This window comes from Malus sylvestris, chromosome 6 (genome assembly GCF_916048215.2).
Source record: "Malus sylvestris chromosome 6, drMalSylv7.2, whole genome shotgun sequence".
NCBI lineage: Eukaryota > Viridiplantae > Streptophyta > Magnoliopsida > Rosales > Rosaceae > Malus > Malus sylvestris.
Window position 1 is genome coordinate 11,045,541 of NC_062265.1, and position 20,338 is coordinate 11,065,878.

At 35.4% G+C, this 20,338-nt stretch overlaps 1 protein-coding gene across 2 annotated transcripts; it reads left to right on the forward strand.

Moving 5' to 3' along the window:
- Nucleotides 1–3,899: 3,899 nt before the first annotated feature.
- On the forward strand, nt 3,900–8,074 carry LOC126627031 (monocopper oxidase-like protein SKU5). 2 transcript variants are annotated; one of them, XM_050296451.1, is made up of 9 exons: nt 3,900–4,355; nt 4,636–4,745; nt 4,843–5,113; nt 5,212–5,350; nt 5,727–6,093; nt 6,311–6,676; nt 6,766–6,844; nt 7,357–7,556; nt 7,645–8,074. In XM_050296451.1, exons 1-9 carry the CDS (start codon nt 4,215–4,217, stop codon nt 7,745–7,747), a joined length of 1,776 nt encoding a protein of 591 aa, XP_050152408.1. In that variant the 5' UTR covers nt 3,900–4,214; the 3' UTR covers nt 7,748–8,074. The 2 variants fall into 2 exon arrangements, with proteins under 2 accessions (XP_050152408.1, XP_050152409.1); XM_050296452.1 differs by having other exon boundaries at nt 4,281–4,421.
- The last annotated feature ends 12,264 nt before the right edge of the window (nt 8,075–20,338 follow it).

Sequence of the window (20,338 nt, forward strand, 5' to 3'; positions counted from 1 at the left end):
TTGGTGCCCTTATAAAAGAAAGGGCAACAGGGCCGTTGGTTCAAAAATCGAAAAGGCACCGCCCTCTGAATCTCAAGAGCCAGACTCCCAACAGGATTACTTTCTCAAAAATCGAAGAGACACTGCTCTCCGAATCTCAAGAGTCAGACTCCCAACAGGATTACTTTCTCAAAAAATCGAAGAGGCATCGCTCTCCAAATCTCGAGAGCCAGACTCCCAACAAGATTACGTGCTCAAAAATTGAAGAGGCACCGCCCTCCAAATCTCGAGAGCCAAACTCCCAACAGGATTACTTTCTCAAAAATCGAAGAGGCACCATTCTCTGAATCTCGAGAGCCAGATCCCCGACAGGATTGCTTGTTCGAAAACCGAAGAGGCACCGCTCTTTGAACTTCGAGAGCCATATTTCCTTAGATAAAGCTTGTCTGCAATCTTCACACACAACATCAGCTTTCCAGATACCACAGACCACTTTTTCAAAGTGCTCTGACAAAGTTAAAATACGTGAAGCTTGAAGCTCCCACTACATTGCTATGACCAAGAAGGGTAAAGGAATAACCCTACTACTTGTTGTTAGGGAGACTCCTATATATGTCGACTTCTATCCTCCACAGCCAGGCAGACCTGTAAATAAAAAAAAATGCTCAACTTTTCTTCACATCCGAGAAGGCAGTCTCAGCAGAGTCTTTCGAAATACTCAGCTTCTTTTTCTCCCGATAATACCTCTACAAACAAGCCACACCAGAGTAAGAGTATCTCATATCATCAGGGTTAAAAGCAATAATATCCCATATCATCATTTTCCCTGTCTTTTCATTTGGCCTTGTTCTTACCTGCAAGACAAGGAGAAAGAGAGCAATCAGTCATCACTTGGAATCAAGCTTCTAGTCAGGAACTGATTGCCTGGAACCCCTTGCCTGATTACTTACCTAGCATTGCTCTCGAGTACTCATCTTCAACATCTTATGCTTCCAGAGAAGATACCATATCTACCTGAGGAACAGATAGAGTAAGTGAGAAGGATACAAGGAAGCATGTGGAGACAAGCGTAACAGAACACGTGCCGATGCACCCACTACTTTGTCAACAGCAAAAGTATACCATATCATCAGGGTCGAACGTACTCTAGATTTGATGGACTTGTTTTGACCCTCAAATTCTTGAGTCGCCCTTATAATCTGGAGGAAACCAGAAAACCCTCCAGCCCAGTTCAAGAATATGCCTGTGGAAAGTTACTTCTTCAAAAGCAAAAGTATCTCATATCATCTCTTCTCCATTTGCTTCTCCTTATCCTTGTTGCTGTTTACGACACAAGGAGAAGGAGAACAATCAATCGGAAGCTGAAGTCGAACCTCCGATCCAGGTTGCTTGCTTGGAAGTCTGATTACTTATCTTGTATGTTACCTGTTTCGGCAAATCTCCTAGCTCGGCGACTTGGGGGACTCCTACTATAGGGTTTGTATCGCACTTGACCAAGCCCGAAACTACAAGTAAGCTTCAAGTGAAATTGATACAATACCTTGTGCATCTTTATCAGTTAAAGATACCACCCCTGGATGGAGGAAAAATACTTCCAGAGAAGATGCCACATCTACATATAAGACAGATAAGGCAAGTGAAAATGATACCACACTTCGGTACTTAGAAGTTTTGTGATTACTCAATGCCTTAGATCTTGCAAGTCCCCAACTGATGAGCTTCCCTTACTTGGGAACTTAGGGGAGCACTGTTTGTACCATACTTGACCAATCCTGAAACTACTGAGCACCGGTTAACGTTATACCGTTAAGGACCCAGAAGAGTTTCCCTCCAACCAGGAGGCCAATCACAGAGCGACACATGTCGACATCAGAAGCCAATCATAGCGCGACATGTGTCAACATCAGAAGCCAATCACAACACGACACGTGTCAATGTCAGAATGAAATAAGAAACTCTCTTCTATAAACAGAGATCATTCTCTCACAATATTTCCTAATGTCATTTGTACTAAATCATTCACTAGTACTCACTAAAGGAGAGCTTGAACCTATGTACTTGTGTAAACCCTTCACAATTAATGAGAACTCCTCTACTCCGTGGACGTAGCCAATCTGGGTGAACCACGTACATCTTGTGTTTAATTCCCTGTCCCTGTCCATTTACATATTTATCCATACTAGTGACCAGAGTAATCTAGCGAAGGTTATAAACTTAACACTTTCTGTTGTACCAAAGTCCTCATTGATTTTATGCATTAACACACTACATAAACTTAATAATCATATCTATCATCTTCACTTGGTGATGAACTTCGTTAAAATCTTGGGATATAGGGTTCAGAGGATTCATCATCTTGAAACATACTCCTTGAGGTAGACTTTCGCAAAATTTCCTTTGGCTTACCACGTAAGAACTTCTTCCTCTCTAGAGTTTATTTGTTGAGGTCCTCCATCATGAATTCAATTTCAAACCTATCTTGCTCCATATCTGAGATTTCCTTCATTTGCAAACGCATTCGGGCCGTTTCTTCTTGGCGAGCGCTATGGGTTTCGTTCAATTTTGCAATTCTGGTACCAAAGTGTCTACTCATCAGATCTTGGGACTTCCCTTTTCTCTTTGCTTCCTTTTGCTTATCTCTTCCTGGGGGCCTTGCAAAAGAAGGAGATGGGGTCATTTCATCGACACCTTCATATTCGGCATTTGTCTGTGCGGCTTCACGTTGAAATAATCTTCCCCATTGTTGGTCTGCATCGGTTCCCCACCTCGGACAATCCTTGAGGACGTCCCAAGCATGTTGCAACTTGAAAACTTGATTTTTTGGTGTTACTCTTGTCTTGTAAATTTCCATTCCTTTGTCACCCTATGCAAAAAATACATAAAAATAATTAGTTGCGAAATAATATTATGTACATGACAAATAAAATATCAAGAACAAAACTCACAATTTATGTGGCGCTCCTTCCACTAGCCATGCCAACCACGGCTCTTTCCAAGCTTCCATTCCATAAAGTGCATGCTTTGTTGATAGTCTTCCACCAATCATAAACACCACCACCATCCCGCCCGCCGCCATTGTAGTTTTCTTGAAACTTTGCAATGATTTTATCCCACAAAACCTTCTTATTTTGATTTGTGCCAACTGCACCATCTTCGCTAATAGAAACCTATGCCAAGAATAAAGCAACATCTTCCTCACAGGTCCAATTACGACCTCTAATATGCTCTCTTGTCATGTTGAACAATTTGGAAATGGAAAGAAATGATAGAAAGATAAATTGGAAGAATTGTACGAGAAAATTGAGTTTTGCGTGGATGTTTGAACAAATACATAGGTATTTATAAAGTTTTTGGGTGAATTTTGAGTTAAATAATTTTTTTAAATTATTTTAGCCATTGGATTTAAATTTCGGCCGTTAGATTTTTTTTTCTTTTTTACCGTTAGGTTTGATTACAATCTCAACCGTTGGATTCAATGTATTTTAAAATAACATATTATAAAAAATGAAATTTGAATCTGGACCGTTGGATCAACCAACGGTCCTTAAATCACAGCCTTTGGATGTAATTATAGCCATTGGGAGCCCAAGTGGGTGGCCGACACACGGCCTGACAGAGGGGCCCACCCTGTCGGGAAACCGTTGTAGGCGCACGCGTGGGGCGCATTGGAGCATGGACAGGGCGAGATTGGCCCAATTGCCAGCGTGTCCACTCGCACATGGGGGAATTTTGTGGGGGGGGGGTATTTGGCCCAGCTTTAGCATTTGACTTTTAGCCCAATGTTTTAGCTTGGGTTGGAGAGTGTTTTGGGTGTTGGGGGGGGGGGGGGGGGAGAATTTGGGAGAAAATTTGACATTTAACTCACCATTGAAGTTGGTCTAAAAATGCTTAATTATCTCTCATATGCTCCCATGGCTGATGACTGGTGACCGACAAAAACCTTAGCTTCGGATCAGACCTCAAAGCCAACCAATTCTCTCTCTCTCTCTCTCTCTCTCTCCATTTTCTTAACTCAACCCAAAAATACAACAGCTCTACTCAACACACAAAAGTAAAGAAAAAGAGCCGTTTCTCTCTGTTTCCTTTCTGTCACACACACTCTCTCTATAGCTTCTGGTTTCCTCTTCTTCTTCTTCTTCCTTTCTCTCTCTTTGTGATAATGTAAATCGAGGAAAAGCTAAGGAGAAAAATTTTGGCTTTAAATTTGTGAAAAACACTCTAAAGTGTTGGAAGAAATGCCTTCCCTGAGTTTTTTGACTGTGCTTCTCATCCACATTGGCTTTTTTGTGAGCTTTTCTTCTGCTGAGGATCCAAATATTTTCTATAACTTTGAGGTCTCATATATTACTGCTTCTCCTCTCGGTGTCCCTCAACACGTATGCTTCTTCTCTAGCTGCATTCTCTCTCTCTCTAGATTATTTACTTTCTCTCACTACTTTTAGGTAATCTACTTAATTTTTGGTGTGGTCTACTTATTTTTCATCAACGAAAAAAGGGTTGCCTTTAGATTTCTGAAAGTTTGAATCTTTAGCTTCAGATCTGCTAAATACGCTTAAATTTTCAAAATCTGAGATTAGGGTTTTACTTGTAAACTTACAGTGATATAAAGTAGTGATCTTTTGAGCTAATTGTTTCTAAATCTGCATTACCTTGTAGGTTATTGCCATTAATGGCAAGTTCCCAGGTCCAACTATTAATGTGACAACTAACAACAATGTCATTGTTAATGTTCGGAACAAATTGGACGAGAATCTCCTCATGACCTGGTATGATTTGCTTATTGTAATGTGGACATGAATTTCAAGCAGATGCATTACATTAGTGCACATGGATTGGTTTTTTGAAGTTGATTATGTTCAACAGGGCCGGAATTCAGCAACGGCATAGTTCATGGCAAGATGGGGTTCTCGGAACCAACTGTCCAATTCTGCCAAAGTGGAATTGGACTTATAATTTTCAGGTTAAGGATCAGGTTGGGAGCTTCTTTTACTTCCCGTCCCTTAATATGCAGAGAGCGTCTGGAGGATTTGGCGGATTTATTATTAATAACCGGGCTATAATTCCAATTCCTTTTGCAAACCCGGATGGGGATATTACTATCTTGATTGGTGACTGGTACACAAAGAACCATACGGTTAGTGCTTGGTGGAGTTTTGTTCTTCTCTTCAAAGTACATATTTGAGATTAGTGTGTAACATGTTTGACAATGATGGTTCTTTTTCGGAATTGTAGGCTTTGAGGAAGATGCTTGATGAGGGGAAAGACCTTGGGATGCCCGATGGCGTTCTTATCAATGGGAAAGGGCCTTACCAATACAACACTACACTTGTTCCCGATGGCATTGAATACGAAACACTTGAAGTACATCCAGGTGGGAAATTTTAGCTTGCTATTTTATGAATAATCATGTACTGAGTAATAATTTAACTTTGAATGTTGCAAGTCGAAATTTAGAATTGATCTGCGCATGCAAAACCATATGAGAATCTTGTGGAGTTTATTTTGTTGCTGTAGTCATGCTCATAGTAACATTTAAAACTGTTTTAAGGCTGGCACGCCAGTCATAATTAGGGTTTTTTAAGGGAAAGATTCATGACAGGATGGGGCTTGAAAATTTATTTCTAAGCATAAAGACTTGTCAAGTATTTCATATGTCAATAAGTAATTTCGAAAATGTGATTTCTATAAGCTTGTATACATTTAGTTGAATTATACAGACTTAAGGCAATGACGTAATATTTGTACAGGGAAAACTTACCGTCTTCGCATACACAATGTTGGGATCTCAACTACTCTAAATTTCAGGATCCAGAACCATAATCTGCTTCTAGCAGAGTCAGAGGGCTCATATACAGTGCAACAGAATTATACAAGCTTAGACATACACGTTGGACAATCTTATTCTTTTCTAGTAACCATGGATCAGAATGCAAGTTCTGATTATTACATTGTAGCGAGTGCTAGATTTGTCAATGAGTCAAATTGGAAAAGAGTTACTGGAGTTGGGATCCTGCACTATACTAATTCCAAAGGAAAGGCAGCTGGCCCCCTTCCAGTGGGACCACAAGATGAATTTGATAAAACATACTCAATGAACCAGGCAAGATCTATCAGGTTTGTTTTCAGTTTCTCTTCTTTATATTTAGATTCAGTGCCACGACATTTCCATGGTTTGGATTTTTTTATATCCTTGAATTCATTTTCAAAACTTCATAAATAAATGTTCAGGATATGATATAAGACAGGAAACTATGATCGAAATTGAAGAATTTCCTAACTGGTTTTTCCACATCAAACCTCTTTCTGAAACATTTATGGGCTAATTTTGCAGATGGAATGTATCAGCTAGTGGTGCACGTCCTAATCCACAGGGGTCTTTCAGATATGGATCAATCAATGTAACTGATGTTTATGTGTTGAAAAATAAGCCACCTGTAATGATCAATGGGAAACGGCAAGCAACACTCAGTGGAATCTCATTTAAAAATCCTTCCACACCAATCAGGCTAGCTGATTGGTTCAAAGTGAAGAATGCTTATACGCTTGACTTCCCAACGAGGCCACTTACAGGAGCACCAAAACTGGAAACTTCTGTGATCAATGCAACATTTAGAGGATTTATAGAAATCATACTGCAGAACAACGACACCAAAATGCAGAGCTACCATGTGGATGGATATGCATTCTTTGTTGTCGGGTAGGAATTTCTGCACTTAATGCATCAAACATGTGTAAATAAGAGTTCTTGTTCCCTTCAATGCTTTAATATGCATTCATTAATCGCAGGATGGACTACGGTGAGTGGACAGAGAATAGCAGGGGTACATATAATAAATGGGATGGAATAGCCCGGTCCACAGTACAGGTATATTACCGCGATTCTGCTTCAATCTAATTTGGTTCCTCCTAAAACCCTTCCTGGTTTGTCTGTCAACTCTTTCGTACTTATTTTTGATATTATGTATGTAGAATATGCGTGATCACTACTTCTATCCAATTAAAAATAAGCATGATTCATAATGTATGAACAGTAAGAACGAGCATTCTTATTTAAAGTAGTACTCACGTGTAAAAAAACTATATTTATTGACGGAATTGAAGATGCAGTATTCACAGCCAAAACGGAAAACTCGATATAGTTTCATTGTCGAATAAAAAAAGACATTAATCATAAGTCCTTGTATAATTTCTAATATAATAACATGATACCTGATGGTGCTCAACACCTATAGATGATTGCGTAAACTATATTGAATTGCATTTACTGTATTATAGTAAAGAGATAAGGGGTCTTGGAACATACATTTCTTTGGTTAATGCTGTATATATTTGTATCATGTGGTATCCGATCTTGATTCCCTCTTTGCGTGTATGTAGGTTTATCCTGGGGCATGGTCAGCCATCTTGATTTCTCTTGACAATGTTGGAATCTGGAACATTAGAACTGAAAACCTTGACTCATGGTATCTTGGCCAAGAAACTTATATGCGGGTTGTCAATCCGGAAGCGAATAACAAAACTGAGCTGCCCATACCAGACAATTCTCTATATTGTGGTGCCCTCGACAAATTGCAGAAGTATGTGCTGTGGCCTAATGTATTAAACCCTCGCAAGTCATTAATGATTAATACCAATTCTAACTATACATTTTCTTTTGTTTTTCAGGCCGCAAGATATCTCTTCTGCAACATCAATCACCGCCACTAGATCAAAAATTTTCTTCGTGTTGCTGATGATCATCTACACTTTGGTTCCCTTTTTCCACTAATGGTTTTGGTTTTCCGTGGCTGTGTCCCAGATATGTTTTCTTGGAGCATGGTTTCTTAGTGAGAGAGGCTTGCGGTTGAGTGTTGTTTAGGTTTGTAAGATTAGTCTTGTTGATAAGAATCTTCAGTAAGTTTGACTTGCTTTTCTCACTCTTTTTTTTTGGGTACGCTGTCGATGCACCACGGCTTCTTCGTTTAATTTATTGGGATTATGATTTTTTTTTTTTTTTTTTTGTGGTCAAGTATTTATGATTCTTTTGTTACCTATAACTTGTGTAATGTTGACAATGAACTCATCAATTCAAATACAATGCAACTTCCTACCTTAATTCCTTTGACCCCACTGGTATAATTCAAATTTTCTGAACAGAAGATTTGTTGTTTTTACATTTTTGGCCTTTCCCATTGAAATTCACGGGTCTGATTCTGCTATTTTTTGTGTGGTCCTGGGATGCTTTATTGTCTTTTCATGTTTTAAGCAGCTGTTCATAGATCTTGATGATATCTGAAGTACAATTGTATTTTGATCCAGAAAAAATATATTTGTTTTTGAAGAAACATGATTGGTAAATCCAAGTGGGAGGAATGAGGATGGGGTGGGGGATCGGAACATTCGAATATTGCTTGCATCGCAACTTGCAGGACTCTGGCTCTGCCTGGAATCAAAATTGTCTTGCAATGTAGACAAACGCACAGATCTGGAATTAACATTCATATAAATAAAAAATAAAAAAAAACCCTAGATGATCTGGTAAAATATCAAAAAACCACTCTTTTTGTTGGATAATATTGTAGGTTAGGTTATACGGCTTAGAAACTGGACTGGAATAATTGTGTTTGTTTGCCCTCAATAGTTTTTAATGGATTGGACTAAGTGTTGGTACAGTCATGTGTTTGTTTCTTGCATAGACTAGCTTTAATGAGACTCGGCTTGACTAAACGCTTCGCTAGAGGGTCTTAGCGAGACCCTTGAAATCTAGTGGACTACTAAAACCAACTTTGCTTCGCTTTGCCTCTCCAATCTACTTCTTCCTCGCTTTCCATAATCATTTTCAAATCCAGATCTCAGAAAATTCGAAACAAAAAAGCAAAAAAATCTATTGTGTTTGTTTGCCCTCAATAGTTTTTAATGGATTGGACTAAGTGTTGGTACAATCATGTGTTTGTTTCTTGCATAGACTAGCTTTAATGAGACTCGGCTTGACTAAACGCTTCGCTAGAGGGTCTTAGTGAGACCCTTGAAATCTAGTGGACTACTAAAACCAACTTTGCTTCGCTTTGCCTCTCCAATCTACTTCTTCCTCGCTTTCCATAATCATTTTCAAATCCAGATCTTAGAAAATTCGAAACAAAAAAGCAAAAAAATCTACAGTCATTCTATTTTCAAAATCAAATCCAACTCTCAAAATTGATACCAAAAATCCTAAAAAAATATGTAGCGGGATGAGCTTGAAATCAACGACTGCAAACTTACCCCATCTCCTAGAAAACCTTGATCGCCGACCTTATCATCTTCCACCTTTGAGCCAATCACACATGCACCTAGCCCCCAATTCTTAAATTTTTAATCTATTTCTTGCACTGTGGTTTGATTTTAAAAATTTGTAGTTGATTAAGAAGTTGTGGGAGGAAGTGAAGAGTGAGAAAGAGATTGACACAAAAAAAAGTCGTTCTCTTCTAAAAACGTAATGGCAGAAAATAGTTTCATTTTAATGGAATGGTAGATAATATTATGTGAAACATTAATTAGGTTAATTATTATTATATATCTGTTTTTTTAAGGAAAAAATAAATTAAAAATGAAAAAAAAACAAGTCTACAGTTTAGTCTGCACCAAATACTTCACCATTCTTATCTTGCTTAGTTTAAGTCAAGCCAGACCATCTTAGTCTCTGAAACAAATTTAGTCCGAAATAATTTGGTGCAACAAACACTAAAAGAGGTTTGGATGTTAGCAGCTGAAACAGTTGGTTTTTTTCTTGAGTAATGCCACCCAATTTATCGAGGCCTAAGGCTTCTTAGCAAAGTTTTCTCCTTTCCTTCACGATGAATTCTTTAAAAATAGTATGATTTCCTCACACCTTTTTCTTTTTATATACACAATCATATTTGTTCTTGTCTTCATTGAATCTCCTTTTATGTGTGGGAAAATCACTTAGACTTTTGAAAAGCTGAGCAGAGGAAATAGATTTGCTCAAGGTATTCTAGCATCAGGCTTTTGTAAATACCTCTATACTTGGTTGAAATTGATATTGGTTGATTTTGAATGACTTTCTTTGTAAAATGGAACGTTAGACGAATCCTCTCAACTCATGGCTACCTAAATGATAACTGGGCCCAAGGAGACATGCATATGTTTTGATATTCCCAAGCAGCCCAACCAAAATATATACAATTTGAAACTCTTTCTTTCCTTCCCCTTACCTTTAGCGTAGGTTAGCACAAAAGAAAGTTGCTTAATTCTATAACCCACTGCGTTTTGAAATATACTAGCTATAAGTACCCGCGCGTTGCTGCATATTTTAAAACACGATGAAATCGTGTATCAAAGATTTGAAAAATGGTTTCGCAAAACAGCAACAATACTGATAATAGATAAATTGCAAAAGCTTCGTAGAGAAAAGGTTCAATTTTGTCAAATTAGGAACAAACATGAAAGTTTTCAATTAGATTACAGTGGTTAGAATTGTGTTTGGACCAGCATCATCATATTTACACACAAAAAATGAGCAGATACTTTCATATGGAGATACAAAAAATATTACAGCTATATATGTTGCTTTAACAGTTCCATGTGTCCTAAACAAGGTATTAAATATCGATGATATCGGAAATATCGGTAGTCCAAAAACACGGAAATTTCGATGGAAATATCGGGATATTATCGATATTGATAAAAATTGAATAAAAACCACGGAAATTGTAAGAAAAACTTGGAAATTTTTATTGAAACTTTGCAGGATGTTTATTTAGTCAATTATCTATTAGTTTATCACAAAAAATTGGATGGAAATGCATTGCATGATAGATATAACTGATTTAAGTTGATTATATAGCGAGCTGGCAAACATTGTGAGTGTAGAAAATATGTAGTAATTAATGAAAGAAGTTTAAACACACCATAATAATTTATATATAATGAATTAGTACAATATTTTACACTTTATACGTTGTATGGTAAGATACATGAGTGACTTAGCAAGGTCTAAAATATTGACGATATCAGAAATATCGGTAGTCCAAAAACACGGAAATTTCGATGGAAATATCGGGATATTATGAATATTTTAGACCATGGTCCTAAAAACTAAATCAGCTTCTGTACACAAAAAATTAACAAACGCTGGTATATGGAGGGGCAAAAAAAATTGTCTATTTCTGAGCAGAAAGAGATATTTACAAACTCCTAAACATGTTAGATGTTGTTCAACGTATAATAACAAGGGATGCAAAATATCCTTCAACAGAGCAGGAGAAGTGTTGTTGCAGTAGTTCTCACAACAATTTTTTTTCAAAGCACAGCAATACCAAATCAGCCCTTAATATTACCAAACCAAGCTGTACAGACAAAAAAAGAATGGAAAGCATTTAGACAGTAATCAGAGTCACATTGAAGCAGATATGAAGCAAAAAAAATGAGCAAAATGAAAGCATACTTGGTCCTTTTTTGAAACAACGGTATCTGTTTTTGTGGTAGTCAGAGACGATTTTTTTTCTAGTGATTTGATAGGGATTTCATCAAATTCTTTTGGGTCAACTTTTGAAATTTCTTTTGCTTCATTTTTTAAATGCGTATACCAAATGAACACATTTGATTGCCAGATGATAAAAAATGTTGCCTAAGTGTAATTCATTGTATTGTTTACTTAGAAAATTTTTCTTGAAAAAAAGGAAGATGTTTCACCGGTATATTTCAAACAAAGCAAGATCGATAATAGATGTCAATTTTTTAACATAGACAAGTAAAACGAAAGCATCGGATTTGATGATAGCATGGAAGCCGAATCCAAACCTCTGTTCATTGCCAATAAAAAGGGCTCTCCTCACATATTCCCTCTTTCGTTTATGTGATTGACCGCTTGTTTCAGGTGGTGAGGTCGAAGATGATACAGTAGTGGAAGATATTGTCGTTTCTCTTGGTAACATTTTGGGGTTATTGGTTCCATAGCTGCATCGCTAGAGACATTTTAAATTAGCACATCACTTGAGTTGAAAAGTATTCCTTCTATTTTTGAATTGCAAGTGAAAGATCTTTTGGCCAATCAATCTCCAAAACTCATTTGGCAACTGCTGTTGGTCAACCAATCTCTGGTTCAAGACTAAATCTTTGCAAGGCATACCAAACAGTTTTTATCCAGACTTGCCAATTATCAAAGCATTGATTTCATTAGTGTTGTCTTCAAGAATTAAATTAACTTTATACCTATATTTAAAAATTGAATTGCATCAAATTTTCATGCTTTATAACTCATTGGTCACAAACAAAATAAAGAACTTGAAATAATAGAGGTTACATAATTGAAGCGATTTTTGACTTGTAAAGAAACAACACAGTGTCGAAAATCCCCAAAAAAAAAAAGAAAAAAAATAGAAAGAGAGAAAACAATAAACTTGCATATTAAACATTATCAAGGTGTTGGTATCTGGTTGGGGTGTTTCTGACAAATGAGTTGTCCGGTTGCTGGATCTTTGTGCGTTTGCTTGACATAGTTGGGGCATGCACTATACCACCAATTATAACGTGTGTCAAAACGTTTCACTGATGGCTTACACAGGAATGTATCATTCTGTAAAATGTTTTGTCACATATGTCTAGCAAAAAAAGTAAGAACAAACTTAGTTTTTGTTAAATATGTAACAATGTAAATGCTTGCTCTTAAAAAAAGATACTAGCACATAAATCATTTTTATACCTTATATAGATCAAGATCTAAAAAGACCACCTCATCTATTGTTACTCTCCTTGCAGTGCATAGAGCTTCAACCTTATTCACTTGTCTTGAAGAAGGAGGCAGTACTTGCACAGCACCTTTATAGGCTGAGAACTTGTAAGTTTAAAAACAGAGTAAGCAATTTTGAAAAATGAGTTTGTTTGCAGGTATAAATAGGAAGCACAATTTTAGACATCCACTCACATTGATTTGTATGAGTTAACCTCTAGGATGTCTAGGTCAATGAAAAAAAGTGAGGAACCAGTACTATTCAAGATGACCTTGTCTATTGATCCCAAAAAATAATAACAAATTATAAAACAAAAATCAGTAAATATCAGAGATGAGTAAACATTTTCAATTTGATGATACATGTTTAAAAGTGATGTTGATGCACAAAACCGGAGGTCTTGGAACAACGTAAATCCCACCGTGAATCCGCAAGAAATGTAAATAACACAAGATGTATCGTGGTTCACCCCAATGTTTGGGCTACGTCCACACTAATTATTGTATTTCTTTGAGAAGTGAGGGGAGTGAGGGAGAGAGATTCAGAGCCTCTGACAGAGAGAGTGAGGCCTCTGATGGCCTAGGAATTGGCCTCTTCTAATTGTAAGGGTGATGAGTCCTTTTAAAGAATAAGGGATCCTCGCTTATTCCATATTTGCCCCTTTCTTTATTACATAATTACATTTAAGTCCCCCGAATATTTGTACGAGATCTAAATACGGAGGCCCTAAGTATGGTATAAACAAGTGAGACAAAAATTCTAATCAATAGGTTTAAGAGTGTGGCAAAAAAATTTGAACATGCATGGCTAAAAATGAAACACAAATCGCAATGAACACATTTAAATAGCTGCTAATTAACAAATGAGAAACAAAACAAATGTTTTGTCATAAAGGACAAGAATCTAATACACTAAAATCACATAATGATAAAATAGTGGAATAATGTATAGCAAGTAATAACATAATAAAATAAAAATAGAAAAAGTGGGTTTCAGTTAAATGAGTTACCTAGATAAAGCTTGACTTTTAAACTTGTAAACACAATGATAATGGGCAAAGACAATGTGTGGACCGATAAAGAAGAAAAAACTTCTGCAACATCTCCCCACAACATAACACACAACTCTTTTTTCTGTACAAAACAAATGAGAAACAAAGATTAAATTATTTTTTCCCACCCTAACAAATGAAATGCTGTTAATAGTTTAGAACTGCAGTGCTCAGACGAAAGAATAACTTGATATTCTCAATGTGTATTTAACACTTCTGCGCTATTCTTTGATTTATTTGTTTTGGTTCTAGACGATGGACCACAGTTACATGGCCAATCACATCTTACAATTTAAAAAGTTACTGCAAAAACTATGTCAAAACTCATTTCATTAAAAAAAAACACAAATGTTTTCAATTAATGCACACACAATCACACATAGACAGACATATATGTCTTAATATTACCTGTAAGAATATTATCTTTGTTCAAACGGGGATAAAGCATGTTAAAATCTAGCAGGAAAACCCGATGTCGAGGAATGGGCGGAAAGACTGTAGATAGTTTTCTAAACATTGTTTTCGCAGTGAATATAAGCTGGGTATTATGTGGCATGACTTTATATTGCCTTCTAAACATTGTTTTCAATTAATGCACACACACACACACACAAACAGATATATATGTCTTAATATTGCCTGTAAGAATATCATCTCTGTTCAGACGGGGATAAAGCATGTTAAAATCTAGCAGTAAAAACCGATGTCAAGGAATGGGCGGAAAAACCGATGTCGAGGAATGGATGAAAGAATAACCTGATATTCTCAATGTGTATTTCACACTTCTACGCTATTCTTTGATTTATTTGTTTTGGTTCCAGACGTTGGACCGCAGTTACATGGCCAATCACATCGTACAATTTAAAAAGTTACCACAAAAACTATGTCAAAACTCTTTTCATTAAAAAAAAAAAACAGACATGTTTTAAATTAATGCGCACACACACGCACACAGACACATATATATGTCTTAATATTGTCTGTAAGAATATCATCTCTGTTCAGACGGGGATAAAGCATGTTAAAATCTAGCAGGAAAAACCGATGTCGAGGAATGGGCGGAAAAACCGCAAATAGTTTTCTAAACATTGTTTTTGCAGTGAATATAAGCTGGGTATTATGTGGCATGACTTTATACTGCCTTCTAAACATTGTTTTCAATTAATGCACACACACGCACACACATACAGATATATATGTCTTAATATTGCCTGTAAGAATATCATCTCTGTTCAGACGGGATAAAGCATGTTAAAATCTAGCAGGAAAAACCGAGTCGAGGAATGGGCGGAAAAACCGATGTCGAGGAATGGACGAAAGAATAACCTGATATTCTCAATGTGTATTTCACACTTCTACGCTATTATTTGATTTATTTTTTTTGGTTCCAGACGCTGTACCGCAGTTACATGGCCAATCACATCTTACAATTTAAAAAGTTACTACAAAAACTATGTCAAAACTCATTTCATTAAAAAAAAAAAACAGAAATGTTTTCAATTAATGCACACACAGACATATATATATATGTCTTAATATTGCCTGTAAGAATATCATCTATGTTCAGACGGGGATAAAGCATGTTAAAATCTAGCAAGAAAAATCGATGTCGAGGAATAGGCGGAAATAGTGCAGATAGTTTTCTAAACATTGTTTTCACAATGAATATGAGCTAGGTATTATGTGGCATGACTTTATACTGCCCTTTGATCCTGACTGTCCGAAAATTCATGACTTCGTAGCAATCACCAGCCTGAATCTTTGATACAACGACTTCATAATCAATGTCTAGTGCAGAAGCTTCAACCGCATTGTTCTTCGCAATTGATCACATCTGAAAAAAAAAAAATAAAAGAAGGAACAAAAGAGAAGAGCAGTATTAAAAAGGTAATCAACAAAAAAACGAAAAATTATATTTTGATACAGAGAGATTAAATTGGCACAACATGTAAATAGATTCACTAAAAATATGTAAACCATCATAAGAAAGATTTATAAAACACTTTATACATGCATAAAAATGAAAAAAAAAATATAAAAACATAAATACAAATCAACAAACTAATAAATGAAAATGACATAACTATTACTGTTAAAATTCCTAATTAAAATTAGAGTAAATTGTAACTATGGTCCCTTAACTTTTAATTCAATTGGAGCAATGGTCCCTCAACTAAAAATCCATTACCATTGGTCCCTCAACTCATCAAAACATGCATCTATGGTCCTTCAACTAAAAATCCATTACCATTGGTCCCTCAACTTTAATTCAACTGGAGAAATTGTCCCTTAACTTTAACTCAATTGTAGCATTGGTCCTTCCAACATAACTCGTTTTGACAAAAATTTTGACGTAGTTGACGAAAAGGACCATAATTACACACTTTGATGATTTGAGGGACCCTAATTATATAAATGGTTATTCAAACATAACTTATTTTGATGAAATTTTGACGAAATTGATGAAAATGATTATAGCTACACATTTTGATAAGTTGAGGGGACCAATGGTAATGGATTTTTAGTTGAGGGACCATTGTGCCAATTTGATTAAAGTTGAGGGACCATTACTACAATTTACTCTTAAAATTATAAGACAATGATCACTCATAGTTTCATTAACTAAGATGTAGTGTCACATATTTCTGAATAGTCCCAGGAAAGCTTGATTTCCATACACACACGAAACTTTATTTTGTCTACTTTAGTGTAGGCACGCAATTCAGTAATACGGGTGACCTTCACGGTTTCCATTTAACCTGCTCAAAGAGAATATAAATTTTATAAACTTAAGAATCAGCATAAGACAAATTTGAAAACAAATATGAAAGAAATGACTGATTTGTTTCATTTTTCATTCCTAATTTAGCAACCCATCAAAATAATTTCCAACACAACTGTTACAAAATCAATAACGACAGTATAAATTAAGAACTTCAAAAATACAAAGAAGTCCAAAAAGAAATAAGTCAACCAAAAGCAATTAAATAACCAAATTTGAGAAAGAAATACACTTGAGATTAAGACATTAACACAAACGGACACATAGTAACAGATAACATACAATAAGTATTATCAAACAGTCAACAATTTACGAAAGCAGCAAAACAACGGTTGGAAAAGACAAACTAAAAAAGAAGCCAAATATTACGAACACTAAAACATTACTTACAACAGCTACGAAAAAAATGTCAAGCACTTATCCAAAAAGGAAAAAACTGGGTGAAGCAGATAATAAACTACTCTTTATAAACTGAAGAGTTGCCATTTATTTGTTTACACCATGCCCATAACAAAGTTACAAATTTCGAACAAACGAACAATATATGCTGTGAAAAAACTGAAAAACTTGTAATACTTAATCAATAACAATATTATCAAATTCAAAAGAAAAATGAACTTGCCTTATCAACCACAGGATTTACCACTTAAACGCAGTTTGTTACAACATGGACATGAACAAATTCAAAGAAATAATTACAGTTACAATTCGGAGTTACATAAGATAAAAATTAGCAGAAATTGAAAAGTAAATAACTCAGATGATGATAACACCAACCTCCAGAGTTAATTTAGTATGAAACCTATAGTTTGCAAACATTAGTAAAGCCAAATCCTCAGCTGATGTTTAAAATAGAAAACACTTGAAAAACGAAACAAAAATTTGATCATCATTAAATGGAGAGGAAAATTGATAGAAGGACATAATTACACAACCGAAACGGTTGACCCATGCTACTTGTATTCATGTGCATATATAATTTTCTTTCATTTTGACACAAATGTGTTTCTAGCTATTTTTATGATCTATACTATAATTTATAAAATATGAACATACAAATATTATGTCTCCTAAAAAACATACTAACACCAATCACTTATTTTTTTTTTTGTACAAATTAGGTGATCATTCCGTTGAAATACACTATTTCTTGTGTGTTTCTTTTCTTTCATTTTGCCAACACTGATGGCAGTCATTACTCACTCAGCCAATAACCCACAACAACACCATATCTCAAACAGTATACATATTTTAAAATCAGTTTCTTACAAACAAATATAATGATAAGCTCACCACCATTACCAAGCTCATTACCAATAAAAGACATCTTATATTAAAACACCGAATAAATACTAAACACAACACTACACACGACTTTCAAAAGATAGAAAAGTATAAAATTTCCTTCGTAAAAGGCACATACAGAAAAGACAAAAAGACTTACCTTTAGCACACATGCATTCCAAACCTGCACATAAAAGCAGCCAAAAAATAAATTTCAGGCTTTGACAGAACTTAAAACAAAAGAAAACCTGTAAGTTCATTCTTAAAATAACCACCCAGCTGAGTTATATAAATTTTTAAGATCAAATTACACAAACAAATATGAACTAAACCTCGCTATCATCCAACCTATCACCTAAAATGAATACCGTGCTCAACAAAAAAGATACTTAAATAAAGAACACTTTTAAGAATTCAAAGAAACAACACTATCTAAAACATTTGATACTTATAAAACCTTCACGACCTTTAAAAAATCTAAGCACCTCGTTCAAAATCAGTTTTTCACAAAGTGCATCATAAAAACTTGGATCCCATAAGAAAATACATGCTTTCCCTATCAAAAGTCCGAGCAAGAAAGAAGATATATTTGAGCTAGTTCAAATTGCATTCATCCCCAAACAGCAGAAATTTTGTCAAAAATTAGTACTTTCTCACAAAAGCTTTACCGAAGATGAATATATAAATTTCCTATTTTAAAAAATGCTAAACACAATAGATAACAAAGAGGTAAATCCATGTTTTTTATAAGAGGAAAATAATAGCACAATGTAATATTGATTAACAATGACAACTGATGTAATATTGCTGTACCTTTTTCGTGTCGCTTTTTGATTTGAATAATATATGCTAAGAAAAAAAATAAAAAATAAAAAATATCCTTATGTTTGATATACTTGGATCTTTATTATGCTAGATGTCTCTTCTACATCACCTGAAAACTTGAAGTATCAAAACTAACATTTTTAATCTAAAAGCCTAGAAATCATAAGAAAACAAATGTTGAGACGACAATATTCTCAGACAGCAATTCCCAACAAAAATTTGAGTATAAAATTGGAAAACCATCTCTCAATCAATATTTTTCATCTTATAAAGCAACTAAACTCTTACTATGACTTAAAATCTTTAGGAGAAACCATTTTTGTAACAAAAAAAATTAAAACGCAGACAACGTAAACAAAAACATGAATACACACATATCTCAATTCTGAAAACAAACAAGAAACCGTTCTTTACCAAGCTCTTCCTATCAAGAAAAACAACAGACTGAGAAAAACAAATCATAGATTCCCAATATAAAACTTTATTCTCCATATATAAATTTAAGGTGTGTGTGTAAAGCTGCTTACTTTAGATTCAATTGGGATTTCTTAAAAAAAATATTATCGATCATATCTTACAGTGCTGAATCAAGACTTACAACACACAAAAATAAAAAAAAATCTACCTCTGAAAAACCCCCAAAGGGAGAATACAAATACACTCACCTTTAACACACACAACTGATAGGAGCATATTTATGTGACTTAGTTAGCTTGTTTCTTGGCATTTATTTAGTTAGTTTCTACTTATTATCGTGATTTAAGCTATTTTCGTGTGTTTGTAGGTTCAAATGACAAAGTTGGCAAGAAAGTGTAATTTGGAGCATTTAGGAGCAGTTTTTGGCCAAGATTGGATAGCTTATGCATGGAGCAAGATGGATGGATGAATTTGAAGTCAAAAGAGGCTAGGAACATGCTACAAATTTGGAGAAACAAATGCAAGTTGCAAGAGTGGATTGTGCACTCACCTAACCCACCAGAAATTGAGTGGATTGTGCACTCACCTAACCCACCAGAAATTGAGTTAAACAAATCTCTTACCTTTGCAAAGTTGAGTCCATCCTCTCCCTATAAATACCCATTGCAGCACCCTCATTGAGGAGAGGAGAGAATCCCCCCTTCACTATAACTCACCTATATCCATTCACCACTCAACCTTCACCCAACCCTTGTGCTGCAACAAAGAGAAGAAGGAGGACCCTTGAAGTGCTTGCTATTCAAGTTTGGATTGCTGGATCATTCTTAGGTGTAATCTATCTTTTGATTTCAATGTTTAAGTTTGTTTATCTTTGTTTTGTGAACATGAGGAGCTAAACCCCTTTTAGCTAGGGGGAATTTCGAAACCATGAACATATTTGCATTCTGAATTGATTAATTCCAGTTGTGATTTCATAAAGTGTGAATGCAATTTGCTTAACTGTTTTATTCAAAACTTATTCTTGTATCTTGATTAAGGAGGCATACTTAGTTTGCATGCTTGAATCTGATGCTCGAATATAAGGGAGTTTCACATAATCGTTACAAACTTATATTCACAAGTAGTGAAGGTTGCTGGTCACGATCGCGTTAAGTTAAATTCCTAGCATGAGTATCATGATGTCATAGTTACGAGTGCTTTGTCAATGCTTATGATTTTCATAGAGCTTAATGATCTTTGATTGTATCTCTATTAGGATGTGCGTGTAGGGGACTATTGAAGAATGATTTGGGT